At 37.3% G+C, this 18,247-nt stretch overlaps 1 protein-coding gene across 1 annotated transcript in view; it reads left to right on the top strand.

The window, feature by feature from the left end:
* MMS22L (MMS22 like, DNA repair protein) overlaps window positions 1-18,247 on the top strand; it is a 125,943-nt gene that overhangs the window by 70,700 nt on the left and 36,996 nt on the right. Inside the window, exon 15 of the mRNA XM_040474213.1 lies at window positions 14,685-14,878. Within this exon, the coding sequence (XP_040330147.1) occupies window positions 14,685-14,878 (194 nt within the window). The remainder of the gene's footprint in view (window positions 1-14,684; window positions 14,879-18,247) is intronic.

The following is an 18,247-nucleotide window of genomic DNA, read 5'->3' as shown; positions in this document are numbered from 1 at the left end:
GAAGATGTTTAGTGGTAGAAGAAAAGGGACATCATCTAATTAGTAGTTTTCATTCAGCCGAGGCAGACCCTTTTGAGACTTCCATGAAAGCTATAGTCTCTTTGTCATAAACATTTATACATTTAAATATACATAAAACTTTACAATAATTTCAAGGAGTTTACAGACTTCTAAGGCTTATCTATCCCAGGACTAGCATTATATTACAATGGTGACTAAGCCATTATTTCTCTTAGAGTCTTGTTATATTTTTAATGAAGAAAATTCATAAAACATCCCTAGATACTTTGTGACTCTCTTAGTGGACTGATTTTGGAAACCCGAAAGCATAGTCACTGTTTGAACTGATGATGAGAGTTCTAGGACCATAATCACAATTGGCATTGGTCAGTAGTGTCTGCTTGTGTAATTTACTGCATGTCTTGCGTGTAACAAATACTGAGGATGCAGCATGCTTAAAAGGTTTTAGAAAAATTATTTATCAAAGAACACTACTTTTCCCAATGCATTAGCTATTGTAATTCTAACATTGGTATAATTTGTTGACATAGAGTTGGACTTGATTTAAATGGAAAGGAAAAAACCAGACTGGACATATTTATTGATACACCTAGTCCATTAAAGTAAATTATAGAGCAGATTTCACTGTGACAGGAACATTTGGGTTAATGTAGTTAAGAATCGGTCAACATTACCATTAGACCCTTTCTTTTTAGGAATTTATTACCACCAATTAGGAAAAAGCTCTCACAAATGGAATTTAGCCTCAGCTTACATGTTGTGAACATCTGACCTGAAAAATGTTTGGGTCTTTCTTTACCTTTAATAAAATTATCCTGAGTTCTTTTGAACCAAGTCACATTCTTCCATGTAGCAACTAAACACATGTAATTAAGATGCAGTATCATGATTCCAGCTATAGTTAGAGGATAGAGCTACTGTCTACTGTTGTCCTCAGAAAAGACTGCTGAGATGGTGAGAGTTAAGCTAGTTTTTTGGAGGATGGTTTTATTAATTAGCTTTAAAAGATGGTCTCCATAGGTTTGCAGACATACTACTCTATGTCTAGGGAAAACTAAAATGAAACACGGTTCAAAAAAAAGTTGTCAATTATTAATGAAATGTGAAAGCAACAGAACTGAATAAAATATATTGAGAATAAATATGATAATATACATAAAATGTCTCAGTACATGTTTCTTACAGGTGCCCTGTGCTGGACAGGGAGAGAAATGAAGTAGCTTTTCTTCAGATGACCTTTATCCTTGCAACTCATTTGTCCTGAATAAGTCTAGAAATTCTGAGATTGTTGCAGATGGTTCTTAGGAGGCTTGAAAATAGCTATTTGATCTTAAGTCTGCCTTTGGCACTGTTGCAGATACCACCCCTTGGTTATACTTTTAATGAAGAGAAATCTTTGTTTCCCCCTCCCCATATGTGAATTCCTTGAGGTCAGTTCTATATCTTTTCATCTTTGAAACCCTAATTCCTATATAGTACTTCACACATAGTGGGCTCCTGTTCTTTAGAGTATAATTAACCATGCCAAAACACAGTGTCACGAAACACTACAACAACCCTTTTATTATGCTCACAGATCTGTTGGTCAGAAATTTGGAAAGCCAAGGACAGCTCTTCTCTGCTCCACCATGTCTGGGCTTCAGCTAGGATAATGCTGTCTAGGGTTAATAAAAAAGGCTGGGGACTGTACTAGCTGAAGCTACAGGATCCAGTTCCTGATGACCTGTTCACTAACATGCCTAGCCTCTGAGCTAGTATGGCTGAAGGACAAGCCTACCTAGGACTGATGACTCAAGTGCTACCTATCAGCTCTCCAAAGAGTGTTCTCAGGGTGATTGTACTTCATGCATGGTCTTTTAGGGCTCCAAGAGTGAGTTTCCCTGCAAATAAAACGAAGCTTCATGGTCTTTTATTACCAAGCCTTGGAGTCGCATAGTGTCATATCATCTGCTACACTCTATTGGCCAAAGCAAGCAAGACTCCAAGCCTTGGAATCACAGATCTCCTAGATCCAAGGAGTGCCAAAGAGTTTGTGGCCATGTTTTAAAACTATCACAGTGTTCAATAAACTATGGAATACCTCCAGCTTAGTGGAACAGGGATGGGACACAAGAAGAGGAAGAAGATTAAAGATTGTGAGGTGTGTTTAATATCACCAGATATTATTGGCTCTAGTGTTGCTAAATTTGATAGATTGATGCTTTCTGTTCCAAAATGAAGGCATTTTCCATAAATATTTTGTTTACGTCATTGCCTACCTATGTTACAAATAACTTTGATTTCCTTTTTTAGCCACCGGTTCCTAAGGTTTTTCCCTCTCCTTTTTTCTTATATGAGAAATCTATACATAACTCACCATTTTAGATAAGATCCAGTTGCATTTATGATTGCTCAGTTATACCTGTCTGTTTACAGTTAAAGAGGAAGAGAATCGTATTTGAAATCTCAAAAGACCAGTGTGACAGCTTTGGATATTCTATCAAAGATGTGTATATTTTATTGTGAGACTTCTTATAGGGATGATCTCACCTCTCAGTGCCTCTAACATCATGGACAAAGATCCTGGATCATAACTCATGGTCTTACCCACATGATATTCTGTAAGCAGGCAAACTTGGAAACTAACCAGTTTTTTTTTCTTTTAATTTTTTTATTTTATTTTATTTTATTTTATTTTTGAGAGAGAGACACAGCATGAGCGGGGAAGGAGCAGAGAGAGATGCAGACACAGAATCCGAAGCAGGCTCCAGGCTCCGAGCTGTCAGCACAGAGCCCAACATGGGGCTCGAGCCCACCAACTGTGAGATCATGACTTGAGCTGAAGTCAGATGCTTAACCAACTGAGCCACCTAGGCGCCCTGTTTATAGAGAGCACATAACCTCTCCCTCTCTTTCTTCCATTCCTTGTACCCACGTACTTGCTATTAAATTTAGAGGATGAGTTCACGGAAATGAGGGCCCTATCTAAATATAAGCAATATAAGGTTACTGTAGCATTACCCCTTCCGAAGTGAGTTGGCCACGGTCAGGTGGTGATTGCTTTCTTGTTCTTTTAGAAATCTCTAAGTTATGGCATCCATCTGCCTATAGTTTATTATAGTTACAATGTCGAAGGACTTCACCCAAGCCTTGATGTGGTCTCTACCCTCAACAATTTCCAAAATCTTGAGGTGCTGTAAAACTTAAATATTAATATCCAGCCTAATACTTTTTCTTTGATTCTTGTGTTAAGTTCAAGACTATTACTTATTGATTATAGGTTAAACTCTACCCCCAAACTCAGACTAAATGGCAGAAACAGACCCCACAGCAAAATAAGTATATTCAACTCAGGATTGCAGTAAAGCCCCCATTTGTTAAGAGAATTTGCACTATGCTGTACTAATAATGCTAACGGTTATAAGTCAGACTTGCTCGGGTTGTTTTGTTGTGCTCACTTTTATTAGATGGGAACATGAAACAACATTTAAGCATTGACAAAAATATATATATTTATAGTATGTTGTGATGAGTTATATATAGTTGTATATGTACCAAGTCACATATACTTACCAGGCTGGATTTTTTAATGAAAATATTTCATTAAATATTTTTAAAATATTTATGTAAAAAAATATATATACATATATGTATAAATACGTAAAAATATATATCTAAAAATACAAATAGCATTGTAACATTAGCTTTGTTCATTTACACAGGGTGTTTAAATGTATAAGTGCATAGGATTGTCCTTATAAGTTTTAGGTTATATTGGGAACCAACTATTAGGCAGATATATGTTGAGTATGTAAGTTGTTTTTGTTGCTGTTGATTCTCTCCACTTTAAAGAATTGTTCACTCATAGGTCTTTTTAGATGGCATGGCCCTTCAACACCTTAGCTCCATCACTTCTCTAGTTTGACTTTCCATCATTCTACCCCTTGACCTTTCATCTTATGGTAATACTAAATTGTTGGTGAGCCCTCTCATACACCATGCAATAATATGTTACTATGCTGTACTCATATTATTTCAATTTCCTAGAACTTTTTTGTATTATTTTTTCATTTAGTTAACACAACTTCCATGATCTTGTAATGGCATATTTACTCTAAGGAGTCATCAAACCCCTACTTGGACCAAATGTTCCTTTTTTATGCATTACTATACTCTGTACATACCCCTTTCTCAGAACTTGGTTGTATATTCTTTCAGAGCAATGATCATAGTTGATAGCATCTAATATGGTACTTCATGTAATTAATAGACATTGAATTCATTAAAATTAGCTGAATTACAAAACAGTGATTCCTGAGTCTAAACGTATTCTTGGACTCTGGATCTAGATTTCCAAAAACTTTTTGGAATTTGTTACATAAGTTTTCTGTTTTCAAATCAAATTATACTCTCCTGTACTAATTAATTGCCCCTCCTAACTTTTAGTTTCCCTCCCTCAAAATTTGGCAAAAACAAAGACTGCTTCCTCTCCCTCACAAAATGCCAAATAATTACTGTGGGCTTTCTTTTTCCTTCATAAGGAGCTCAAATTGGGTATAAGCCCATACCTAGATGTTTACAGAAGCTTCATAATTGGTCTCTCTGGTCTCTAGTCCATTCTTATTCTAACCCATTCTGTTTGCCATTACCAGATTAATCTTTCCCAAAGCACTGTTTTCATTATGCTGTTGCTCAGTTCAGAATCCTTCAGTGGCTCCTAACTACCTTTAAAATGAAATCTTGATTTATTTATTGGTTTTTTTTGTTGTTGTTTGTTTTTTTGTGTTTTTTTTTTTAACAGCAGTGTCTGCCTTGATTGTTTTTGTGTTTTTGGTATCAGATACAGTGAGTGGTGCTGAGTAACCTTTTATGGAGTGAATGAGGAAAACGTGTGAATGAACAAACATGGCCATATTTTCCATTCTTAAATTGATTGCCTTCTAGTGTTGCTCCATTATAGTTAGAGTGGTTATTTTTTCTTTCCTTCCCCTTTTTCTTTTATATTTTCCTTGTAAGATGCATATTATGTTACTCTTTGCTTTTCATCTGTTGTTCCTTCTATCACCCATTGTGCTACAGCCGACTGGTTTTCTAATTGTTGTTCCTTGAGCCTATGGAACTGCCAACCTTGGCACCTTTGCATTTGCTGTTTCTTCTCCCTAGAATGCTCTCTGCCCATAATTCCCTCCCTTACTTATTTAGGTTTTTGTTCAAATGTCACCTCAGTAGATGCTTCCTTATCATCCTAGTTGAAATATTTGTTCCCATCACTCATTATCTCAGTACTTTGATTACTTTTTATTCATAAAGTGTACCACAACCTAAAATGTTACACATCTATGTTTGTTTCATTATCTACCTTATTAAAATATAAGCTCCAGAAAGGCAGAGCTTTGTAAACTCTATATCCCTACTGCGTAGAGCATATGCAATATGTGTGGAATTAGAGAGTAAATGAATGGATTTTGTATACCTTTGTGCTTTTACTTTATTCCTTTTCACATATTCAGTTCTTAACCTGTCCTTAGAGAATCATTTCCATGCCCATTTTGTTCTGATGCCCTCAATGATCTTTCTTCCCTGAGTTGGTATAAAGCCTACAGTTTGTTTTATACTTCTGCCTACAGAGTAGAGGACTCCTCTAGTACAGAATTATATGTGGTCTTGCTACTTGTGTAGTCCATGGGCCATATCCTTATGTGATACAAGAATTAAATAGGATATATGCAATAAATGAAGTCACTTTTATCATTGACCAAAAAATCAAAGTCAGCTTATTGAGAATATATGTCAATCCTATTCTAAGTGTTTGATTTTAACTAATTTAATCCTTTAGGTACTATTATTGACCCGATTTTAGAGACGAGGAAAGTCAGGAAGGTAAGAGATTAAAGTGTGGCCCAGGGCTGGCAGCATCTACTGGACAGAGATGTAGACTCTCTGGCCCCTCCCCAGACCTAGTGAGTCAGAATTTAAGAACAAGTAGTATGTTTAGATCCCAAACTTAACGATTTTTTTTAATGTTTATTTATTTATTTTGGGAGAAAGAGAGCACAAGCAGGGGAGGGGTAGAGAGAGGGGGAGTGAGAGAATCCCAAGCAGACTCCATGCTTGGAGTGGAGTCCGAAACGGGGCTTAATCTTATAACTGCAAGGTTATGACCTGCACCGATATCAAGAGGTAGATGCTTAACCAGCTGAGCTACCAGGCACCCCAGAGGAAGATCTTTAGTAAGACTGGCATTAGTAGTTTTAGAAAGCTCTACAGATGATTTTGATGGTAGTCAGAATTGAGAACTACCAAGGTAGATCCTTTTTTTTTTTTTTTTTAATGTTCATTTATTTATTTATTTATTTTTTAATTTTTTTTTTAACGTTTTATTTATTTTTGAGACAGAGACAGAGCATGAACAGGGGAGGTCAGAGAGAGGGAGACACAGAATCTGAAACAGGCTCCAGGCTCTGAGCTGTCAGCACAGAGCCCGACGCGGGGCTTGAACTCACGGACCACGAGACCATGACCTGAGCTGAAGTCGGCCGCTCAACCGACTGAGCCACCCAGGTGCCCCCATTTATTTATTTTGAGAGAGGAGTGAGAGAATCCTAATCAGGCTGACAGCACAGAGCCCAAAGTGGGGCTCGATCTCCCAAACCGTGAGGTCATGACTTGAGCTGAAATCAAGAGTTGGATGCTTAAGTGACTGAGCCACCCAGGCACCCCCCTTTTTACTGATATACAATAAAATGAAGTAAAATACTACTGGAAAACTTAACTGACTTGAGACCCATAATCATCTATAAATGTGATGAATAAAATTATGAGTTAATTCCTAAAAATAACTCCTTTTTACTGGCATATTTTCGTGCTGTACCATATTTGGGGGATAGTGGCAAGCAGCCTCATTTTAAGTACTTTACCAGTACTATTCTCTAAAACTGTAAGGCAGTATTGCTACAAGCATGCTTGGTTTGCCAGACTCAACATTGGATTCCTGATATATTCTCTTTCCCCAGTCTTGCAAATTAATTAATTGTGGGTCACAGGAATCTTTTTAATTTTTATTTATATATTTATACATATTATTTATATATATATATTTTTTTAATTGTTAAGTTTATTCATTTTGAGAGAGACAGAGAGAATGAATGAAGGAGGGGCAGAGAGAAAGGAGGAGAGAGAATCCCAGGCAGGCTTTGCATTGTCAGCATAGAGCCCATTGCAGGGCTGGAACCCATGAAATGCGAGGTCACGACCTGAGCCAACACCAAGAGTCAGCAGCTTAACCAAGTGAGCCATCCAGGGACCCTTCACAGGAAACTTTTTAAATTATCACATGTTCATTGACCTTTGGGATCCTTATAGAATGACCTCCACTCCCAGAAGTATTAAACCTTTAATGTGTGTGCATCTGGTATACCACCTGGGATTGGGTGTTATACTAGTTTGTAACTACCTTTATTAAGAGCTTAGCGTATGAATGAATGAATGAATGAATATAGCAACTTAACATTAAAACATGTATTATTTATTTGGAGAGCAAAATGGCATTTGAGGTAGGTGTAACATAGTTGCATGGTAGTTAGACTGACTGCTTGGGTTCAAGTTCTGGCTCTGCTGCTTACTAACAGTATAGCCCAGAATCAAATTATTTATCTTCTCTGTACTTAGATTTATTTTCTATAAAATGGGGATAATAATAGTACCTATAGGATTAAATTAGTAAAGGCCAAAAACAGAATAAGACTGTGTATATATTCTCAATAAAAATCTTCAATTCCCTGGCCTACAGTAACTGTTCCATTATTGGAAAGTATCTTATTGACACTCCTTGGTCAAAGATTTATACTGTGGTATGTCTGTCTCTAAAGCCCATGTCTTCCTAGATAATGCTCTACTGCATCATGAGCATGGTTATTACGGATTTAGAAGCAGTAGAAATGCGACTAAAATGCACATTATCTTGCCTTATAGTCTACAGATTGTTTTTACCTAAGTGGTGTGATTTGACAGCTCGATAGTGTATATAATAGAGCATTATTTCCATTTAACAGATGAAAAACTAAGTCTCAGAAGTTTTCTGGGGTCACAAGCTGGTCTTCTCTTTCCTGGACAAGTGTTCATTTGGACAAGTTTCCTTACATCTTGAGAAGCCCTTTTATTCCCTTATTCCTTAGTGCATTATATGTGTCTGGAAGCATCTTCGCCAGTGCTGTGCTTTCTATTTGTCATAGTCCCTCAGTAGTCAAAACAGCCTTGATGTCACATATGCACTCAGTCATCACCACCATCCACCCCCTCCTCCACATACACACAAACACATGAGCTATTATAGGGAGGCATTGCAAGGCATAACCAGGCTGCTATTTGCCAGCCTGGTTTCTGATTTACTGCCTCTCCCTGATAACTGGGGCATGCACAGAACTGGGGCTCAAGACTCAAGCTACCATTCTCTCATAGTGGGGCTTTGCAGAAGTCTCTTTATAGCTGGAGGCTGGATTGGATTGGATGATTTTTAGGATAACTTCAAACTGTAAGACTTAGGTTTGTTTTTGTTTTTTTTTTTTTCTGGTAATGTCATTACTTTGATTATGTTATATTCTGAGTAGTAAAGTAATTATAGTCCTAGGTTTTAGCTGTGAACAAGAATGACAAGAGGATCCAAAGTACCTTCAGTTTTTTAGTGAGTTTATCTGAGAATGAAAATGGTCATAGAGTAATCTCATTCCCATCCAGTTTTCTATTAGCTAAATCAGATACTTGGAATAATTACCTGTCTTGGTTTAGAACAACTTTTTACCTTAAAACTTACCATTTTATTTTTCACTAATACTGATTGAAAAAAGTTGCCAGGTTTGGAGTAGGACTAAAGGAGGAATTCAATTATTAATTGTTGTTAATCCCTTGCTTTCATCTCTTATCATTTGTATTATATTATGCTTTATGTGTGGACACAGGTCCCTCACTAGACAAATTTTCTTTCAATTTTGAGGCATAATGTATTAGAAATACTACATATACAATAATGACTACTAGGAAAGTGATGTACAGAATGTCATACTTCTGTAATTATCAGTTATAGGAGAAACAAAAGGAGGATTAGAAGTAAAACCTAGATACCGTAGTCTGGGAAGTATTCCCAGAAGCCTGCCTAAGCTGTGAGGAAAGAAGGTACTACAGAGACCAGGCTGGCAGTGAGCAGGAGGCAGGTGCCAGTTTCAGTGCCACTCATGTGATAGATACCTCAGTGTATTCGCATGACTGTGTAGGGGTGAGTATGTGGGGCTGTGATGACTAAGTGAATATGTGAAATCACAGAAGGAAGTAGTGGAAAGATAAAAACAGGAAAACAGGGGCGCCTGGGTGGCTCAGTCGGTTGAGCGTCCAACTTTGGCTGAGGTCATGATCTCAGGGTTCATGAGTTCAAGCCCCACATTGGGCTCTCTGCTGTCAGCATAGAGCCTGCTTGGGATCCTCTCTGTCCCCCTCTCTCTGCCCCTCCCCCCCCCCAAAAAGCAAATGTTTAAAAAACAAAAAACAAAAAAACCCCAGGAAAACAGATCTTGCAAAATTGGGCAAGAGAGCAGTCAGATCCAGGAACGAGGAATATGCTTGGACATAATAAGGTAAGCCATAGGGGGAAGGATACCGGAGCTAAAATAAAAGCATAAGAAGATCTGGATAACTAAGTGTGTAAAAGTTTGGGAAAGAAAGAAAGGGAGGGAGGGAAGGAGGGAGGGAGGGAGGAAGGGAGGGAGGGAGGAAGGAAGGAAGGAAGGAAGGAAGGAAGGAAGGAAGGAAGGAAGGAAGGAAGGAAGGAAAAGTTTTGGTGTTTGCCTACTGTAATGGTAGGTTTCTAAACATTTTTGAGGAAATATTTCATGTGGTCTTCACAGTTAACCTGACAGTGGATATAGCAAATGATTGTTCCTCTTCTTGATTCTTCAAAAAATAAACATTGGGAGCTTACTCACTTTTTCTGAGGTCACACAGCTCTGGGTAGCTTTGCTAATAGCCAGCTGTGTTACCCAACATGTACTTCTTTTGCCATAGTTTCCCCATTTGTAAGACGATAATAACTGCACCAAACTCATACAGTAAGAAATAAATGCTTATAAAACACTCAACATGGTACGTGGCACATGGTGGTAAATACTGATGAGTGCTGGGTGTTGCTGTTGTTTCTCTGAGAGCCACAATTTGAGTAACCTGACATTCAGCAAATTTTATTTTTTACTATACTATATTGCATCTTTCAGAATGTAAGTCGGATAGTTAGGCATGTATATTTCCACGTGTGTGTTTCCAAAATGGTTTTAACCCATGTTAAATTTGTCTTTACTCAAAACATTTGCCAAGTGTTAGGAGTTTCTCTCTCTCCTGTGATATTTCTTTTTTGATTTTGACCCAATAGTACATTTCATTTTCTGTGCAGTAAATTTACTTTCAAATTTTTCTCCAGTTTGTTGAAGAAGGTAGAAAATGTTTCATAAAATAGCCATGACACCGAGAACTGTTAGACACTTTATGTATTTCATATATGCTTTGTGTTGTATTTGTTACCTGTAGTGACAGCTTCTTTCAGTATTTGCATTTTCGTAAACATACCTTCAGCAGATACACAGTCACATGTGATACAATAAATTTTCTGTAGTCTCTGCAGTTAGTTTTCTCATCCAGAAAATGTAATTTAAAAAAAATTACCTGTGACTGCCTGGAGTATTTCTGTTTTGGCTACAGCGCAGAAATTTGATTCTCCCTTCAGACTCCCATTGTAGGATATCCTTGACATTTCCTGCATCTGTCATTCTCTGATTGGCTCATGTTTACACAAACTATTACAAGGTTTTAAACAACTTTATTTGGTGTTAAATTAGCAGATTTTCATTCTTATTCAAACTGATATTCCTTGAATATTCAAACCATCAAGCAGAAAGTATTTTGCATAGTCCCAGGATATCTAACTTCTTTCGAACCAAAATGCAAAGAGGATGCACATTTCCAAAACAAATCTGTGTTTGGGTCAATGTCTTATGCTTAATTGGAACTTGTTTTTGCTGTGTTAACTCTTACATTGGAAGATGTAATCTCTAGCTTTTTTACCTAGTGGTTTGTTTCTTTTTTCAGACCTCTGAATCAGATCCTGATAATAACTCCTACTTAGAATCCCTGGTACCTCACTGTTTTGCTCTGAAGAGGTCAAAAGTGGCTCAGATTTGTTGGCCTTTTTCAGTATTGCCTCAAATGCATTTTTCTGGGTATCTCTTGTACTTTTTTCTAACACAGAATTCTGGTGTAAGAGGCAAAGCTACATGAGGGTTTTCTAGCTCCTTTTCTTAGGTTTACTGAACTTTCTTCAACCCAAGTAGGAAGAGAAGATTGATCAGTGTTTAAATTGTGTGATTCTTAGTGCATAAGTGTGTGTGTAGGAGGAAGGTATGGGCTTCAGAGTGAGTTTTAAGTTCAGATTATGGGCCCAGCCTTTCTTAGCCATGTGACCTTTGGGTGTATTTAACTTTCTCACTGCCAGCTTCATCATCTATGAAGAGGATTACTGATACCTATCTCATAGAATTGTTCTGATTTTTAATTTAAGAATTTCTAGCACAAAGAGGATGACCAGAAATGATATCCCTCCCTAGGGAATAGGTTTTAGTGAAGAAATGGCTTATCTATTTAGAAATAGGGAGCACAATTTATCCTACTCTAGTACAGTAAATTATTCTTTGAAACCAGTATACTTTGAAATGGCTATAACTGTGTTGTGCCAATGGTGGTGTTATTTTACTTGGACTCTAGTGTGTTGACATGTGGTCATGAAATTTGCTACATGTTGATGTAGGCAGTTAAGTTAGGTGCCAAATGGATTTTAGTAGTTGATATTCAACTTACTCAAAGCTAAAGGATTTGAAATGGTTCTCTAGCCACTAGTTCAAGTTGAAAGCATCTCAGGCATGTTTTTACCAGAGAGGATATAGCAGATATTTGGTTAGCTTTTATGAGAATTGCTTGCTATGATCTTCTTTCCCCAGGCATTTTGTACTTTTTTATCGATACTTCAGGTAGTATTAAGTAGTGTCTCATGATTATCCAAGAATTCAGTGGCAAGGAGCGCAGCATCCTAATGTTATATAACTGATAATATTTTACTTACTTAGGTGTAGTTTATGCGAAAAGTCCTAAAATGTGGTCTTGGGTCCAGTTTGATCTTTCAGTGGAAATGTTTTAGGTACGTGTACTAAGTTCTGTATTTTGTGTATTTATTTTAAGTGTCTACTTCCCCTATATAAACTAATTTAGGGGCGCCTGGGTGGCTCAGTTCGTTAAGCATCTGACTCTTGATTTCAGCTTAGGTCATGATCTCACAGTTCCTGAGCCCCACTTCGGGCTCTAGGCTATTAGTGCAGAGCCTGTTTGGGATTCTCTCTCCCTCTCTCTCTGCCCCTTCCCTACTTGCTCGCTCTCTCTCTCTCTCTCTCAAAATAAATAAATAAAACATTTTAAAAAAACATCAGGCAGGGCGCCTGGGTGGCTTAGTTGGTTGAGCAGCCAGCTTTAGCTCTGATCATTATCTCATAGCTTATGGGTTTCAAGCCCTACATCAGGCTCTGTGCTGACAGCTCAGAGCGTGGAGCCTGCTTTGGATTCTGTGTCTCCCTCTCTCTCTTTCCCTCCCCTGCTCACGCTCTGTCTCTCTCTCTCTGTCAAAAATATTTTTTTTTAAAAAACACTTAAAAAAATTTTTTTATTACATTTCTTTATTTTTGAGAGGCAGAGAGAGACAGAGCATGAGTGGGGGAGGAGCAGAGAGAGAAGGAGACACAGCATCCGAAGCAGGCTCCAGGCTCTGGGCTAATAGCCCAGGGCTATTAGCAGGGCTTGAACCCATGAACTGTGAGATCGTGACCTGAGCCGAAGTTGGACATGCAACCGACTGAGCCACCCAGGTGCCCCTTAAAAAAAAAAAAAAACTTAAAAAAACATCAGGAATGTGAGAAATAATGTAATATTTTTTTTAAGTACTAGTTATTTTTTTTAATGGAACACTATCAGAGGAAGTCTGCCTTAGCTCTATTGGTTATGTTTTAACTGGTTTGTCTTTCATTGAAGAAAGCGTATCTATCTCAGGATGATATCCATGCATTTGTATCTACTCTCAATTGATGTGGCAGTAATAGAAACAGGAATAATATTATGGTTGTACATTTAGTGTTAGGTAATCATATTATTAGTAGTTGGGAATATTGCAAAAATGCCTTATATTCCAGATCACTACAAAAATCTCTTAGTGTTTCCTTCCCCTCTTATATTTCTGTTAAGGTCTAGAAATGTCTAAATTTTCTTTTTTTGTTGTTTTTATTTTTAATTAGTTAAAATACAGTGTTAAATTAGTTTCAGGTGTACAATATAGTAATTGAGCACTTCCATACATCACCCTGTGCTCATAACAACAAGTGCACTCCTTAATCCCCATCACCTGTTCAACCCACCTCCCTCCCTCAGTTCTCTATAATTTAGAGTCTTTTTTTTATTTATTTCTCTCTCATTTTTCCCCTTGTTTTGTTTCTTAAATTCCACGTTTAAGTGAAAGTGTATGGTGTTTGTCTTACTCGGACTTATTTTGCTTAGCGTTATACTCTAGCTCCATCCATGTCATTGCAAATGGCAAGATTTCATTCTTTTGTATGGCTGAATAAAATATTCCATTGTGCATGTATATACACACACTGTATCTTCTTTATCCATTCATCTTCCATATCTTGACTATTGTAAATAATGCTGTTATAGACATAGGGGTGCATGTATCCCTTTGAATTAGTGTTCTTGTATTCTTTGGGTAAATAACCAATTGTGCAACTGCAGAATCCTAAGGTAGTTCTATTTTTAACTCTTTGAGGAAACTCCATACAGTTTTCCAGAGTTTGCACTCCCACAAACAATGCAAGAGGGTTCCTTTCTCACCACATCCTCACCAACACCTGTTGTTTCTTGTGTTGTTAATTTTACCTTTTCTGACAGGAGTGAGGTGATATCTCACTGTAGTTTTGGCTTGCAAGAAATGTCTAAATTTTCAGTTAAACATATAGGTAAATAAATGACTAGTCAGCATTGTATTCATGTTTTACTAAGTTATGGAGAGCAAGAACTTTTTTATTTATTATTGTCCGCTTTGTGAAAATGATTATGGATTTTTTGGGACCAAAGTACCAAGATTATACCTGGCACAGTTTTGTGTAGGAAAATATTTTAATTACAGATGCCACACACAGGCAAGCTAGATGTACTTTCTTTCTTCTTGGTACATCCATGTCCTAAAGCTCTTGGAAGAAAATGGTTTAAAAAATTGCTTTCATGTCTACACTGTAACTAAAATCACTTGTCATAGCGAGTTGCAAAATGCAGACATTCATTCTGAAGCTGCCTGTTTCTCATTTGGATCTGACATATTAAAAAGCATATAATTAATGGTTGACATTAGTAATTAACATTAACTTTATGGTGCTTAATATGCCATCATTCATCCATCAAATAACCAGAAATGCATAATGTCTTGGCATAAAGGTTTTAATTATATAAAACGGTCCTTCAGTTTTCATATGATATAAACGTTAAAAGCCAAAAATGTATTCAAAGAAGATTTTTGTAAAGATTTGTTGGACGTTAGCTATATTTTTATTTCTTTTTAGGAGTATGCATCAACAATTGCGTCAGGAACTTCAAAAGGAGAATGTGGACCTAACTGCGCAGTCTTCATTATCGGCTAAAGAGCGCCACCTTGCTGCAGTTGCCAGTGCACTATGGAGACATTTCTTTTCATTTTTGAAGAGTCAGAGAATGTCACAGATAGTGCCTCTCTCAGAACTTGCGGACGCAGCTGCAGGTCAGCGTTGTTAATTTGCTAATTAGCTTCTCATTTTGCAGACTCTGTCAGTTTTTTCTTCTATTTGCTTGGTAACAAACTCTTTTATTACATTCTAATAAATACTTTGACAACCAGAAAGATAAAAAGAGTTTTGTATTTTTAAATTAAGATCCTTTGGCTTGTTTTCTTCTTAGTAAAGGTAAAAATTAAGTGATTGTTCGCTAAAAATAAAATATAATTTTCGATCTTAAAAATATCGAATGTGCCTAAATTTTTCTTATGCATGCAATATCTGGAAAGAAAAGTAGCATTTGATTTCTTCTAGTTCAAGGACGTTATTTTCAAATTGTGTATGGAGATATCTAGATGTAACATGAAGTTACTTCTGTGAAGAGTAAAAGAATATACTATGAATTCTACTTCACCAAGCAGAGATAAGAATAACCTCAAATGTATAGACTGTTATTGTTGTGACTTCTAGATTCTATTTTAGGTTGTAATTTTTAATTAATTTGACTCTTGGCCTAAGGTCATGTGCTTAGGCTTTAAGGGAATCTGAATCACATGACGTTGTAGACAAGAATTTGAGTATCTGAGCATATTTGCCATTTTCTTTTTTTTTTTTTTTTTTTTTTTTTAATTTTTTTTTACAACATTTATTTATTTTTTTTGGGGACAGAGACAGAGCATGAACAGGCGAGGGGCAGAGAGAGAGGGAGACACAGAATCAGAAACAGGCTCCAGGCTCTGAGCCATCATCCCAGAGCCCGATGCGGGGCTCGAACTCACGGAGCGCGAGATCGTGACCTGGCTGAAGTCGGATGCTTAACCGACTGCGCCACCCAGGCGCCCCTATTTGCCATTTTCTAAGAAAAGATCATTATCTTTCTCAAAGGAATATTTCACGCAAAATATGTTAAGAAGTACTAGAATAGATGGAGATCAGTATAGCAACTACATGCCTTTAATTGCAATTTGTGTAAAGGTATATAATGCATTTCGATGTGATGTTTTTTAAGACCTAACACCTAAACCATGGTTTATTTTACCCTGGTGTGAATGACAGAAAGCTGAGCTAAAAGCACTACATAAAAGACTGAATGATATAAATTGTGAAAGATCTTGAATTCTACTAGCATTTCCATAATTAAAACATTACAATGACAGATTGAAGAACTGTGACAGGACACAGTTTTCCAGCTACCAGAATGTCTATGAAAATAAATATTGATATGTAATCGGTTTAACCAAAGCAGTCATTAGAAGCCAATATGACTTCTCTTTCTTGCATTCATCATCCCAACTCACAGTCAGTGAACAGAAATGATACCACACAAGTTTAATGAGCTCTGTCCTAGTTGCTAAAAATAAGTAGAAGTGTATACACACACACACACACATATACTTATAGGGGTTTGTTTTGAAGTAAAGACTTGATAGGTTAGGAGAAAAAAGTTTCCTGCATTGAAAACAACAGTCATCGAACACCCACATTTATTTTATGGTAATGCCATTGTGGAATTACCAATGGGAAAAGGACTGCAATTCCTTTTCTCACGTGTAAGTTACCTGTTCTCATTGAACTTCTAGTCTAGTGCAGGGGAGAGAACAATTAGTAAGTAAGCAAGATATGTAATAAAAGGTGATAATTGTTTTTGGAGAAAAATAAAAATATATCAGAGAGGATAGGGAATGCCAGAGGCAGATTGTAATTTTAAATAGAATTGTCAGGGAGGCTTGAGTAAGTACCATTTAAGCAAAGACCTGAAGGAAGTCAGAGACCAATGCTCTGCACAAGAACAGAAGCAAGAGCATGTCTGGTGTGCTTGAGGAACCACAGAGAAGCCATAAAAGCTTCTGTGGCATAAGAAAGGAAGGGAGAGTCCAGATATATAACCAAAAGGTAGTGAAGAGCTAGCTTGTGTTCTGCCTTGTATGCAGTTGGAAAGACTCTTTGCTTTTACTCTGAGATTAGAAGCTTTTGAAAGAGTGTTGAGCAAAGCAGTGAGGAGCACCCTTCTGGCTACTAGACTGAGAGCCAACTATAGGGAGGCCAGTTAGTGAACCGTTGACAATTCAGAAATGAGCAGCTTGAGCTAACATGGTAGCAGTACAGGTGGTGAGAAGCGGTTGGATTTCCAGTCAGAAGGTACACAGAGTATTTTGAAGGTAGACCTGACAGAATTTCTAGGTGGGTATAATATGGTAAGCAGAATAAAGAGAGAATTCCTTATTTATGGAGGTGAGGAAAATTGTGACAGAAGCAGTTTTATGAGGGAAGATTAGGATTTTGATATTGGACTTTTTTTTTAGATACCCATGAAACTCTAAGAAAAGCAGGCACTTGGATAATAAGTGTTGGGTTCAGAGAAGAGGTTAAATTTGGGAACTGTGTATAGTCATTAAAGCTGTGAACTGGATGAGATCATCGATAGAGTAAGTTTGGTGAAGAGAGAAGCATGAGGACTGGGCTCCAGGATACTCCCATGTTCAGATTTGTGGGATAAAAAGGAACCAAGAGAGGAGACTGCAAAGGAATGCCAGTGAAGCAACAGGAAAACCAAGTGTGTTGCCCTGGAAATCAAATGACAGGATTTCAAGGAAGAGGAAGTCATCAACTGCTCAAATGCTATTAATGGATCAAAAAAGATGAAGCCTGAGATTGGGCACTGGATTTAGCAAGAGGGAAGGTCAGTGGTCACCCTGAAAAGGAGTTTTGGTATAGTGCTAGAAACAAAGTCCTGATTAAAGGTGATTTAAGAGAAAATGTGAGAAGATGAATTACAGACTGCAAATGTGGATATATCTTTTTGAGTATCACTGTTTAAGAGAAGTAGAAAAATGGAGATGTTAGCTAGAGGGAGGTGTGGGTCAAAGAGATTTTTTTTTTTTTAATAACATGGGCGAAATTTCAGCATATTTATAATCCTGACATGAATGTTTGGAGTAAAGGAAAACTTAATGATGCATAGTAGTCACTTGTGGTTTAATGTCTAAGAGAAATGGGATCCTATAAAAGACTTGGCCTCAGATGATCTGTAGGAGCAGAAGAGAAGGCAGAGTAAATGGGCCCAGAGGCACCTGGGTGGCTCAGATAATTAAGTGACCGACTCTTGATTTTGGCTCAGGTCATGACCTCACAGTTGGTGAGTTCGAGCCCTATGTCACGTTCCACACGCTGACAGTGTGGAGCCTGCTTGGGATTCTGTGCAGTGATCATAAAGGTCTCCAAGAATGGGTCTAGAATAATCTATTTCATCATTATCATTGTGGAATCTATAATGGCTTCTTCAGATTCCAAATTCTACACCTGATGTTTCTGCTAATGTGCCCAGTGTATGTGCATTCTATAAATAAATAAACAAACAAACAAACTTAAAAAAGGGG

The sequence above is a fragment of the Herpailurus yagouaroundi genome, unplaced genomic scaffold (assembly GCF_014898765.1).
Source record: "Herpailurus yagouaroundi ecotype Mexico unplaced genomic scaffold, PumYag 139, whole genome shotgun sequence".
NCBI classification, from domain to species: domain Eukaryota; kingdom Metazoa; phylum Chordata; class Mammalia; order Carnivora; family Felidae; genus Herpailurus; species Herpailurus yagouaroundi.
This window is presented reverse-complemented; position numbering and strand designations above follow the sequence as displayed.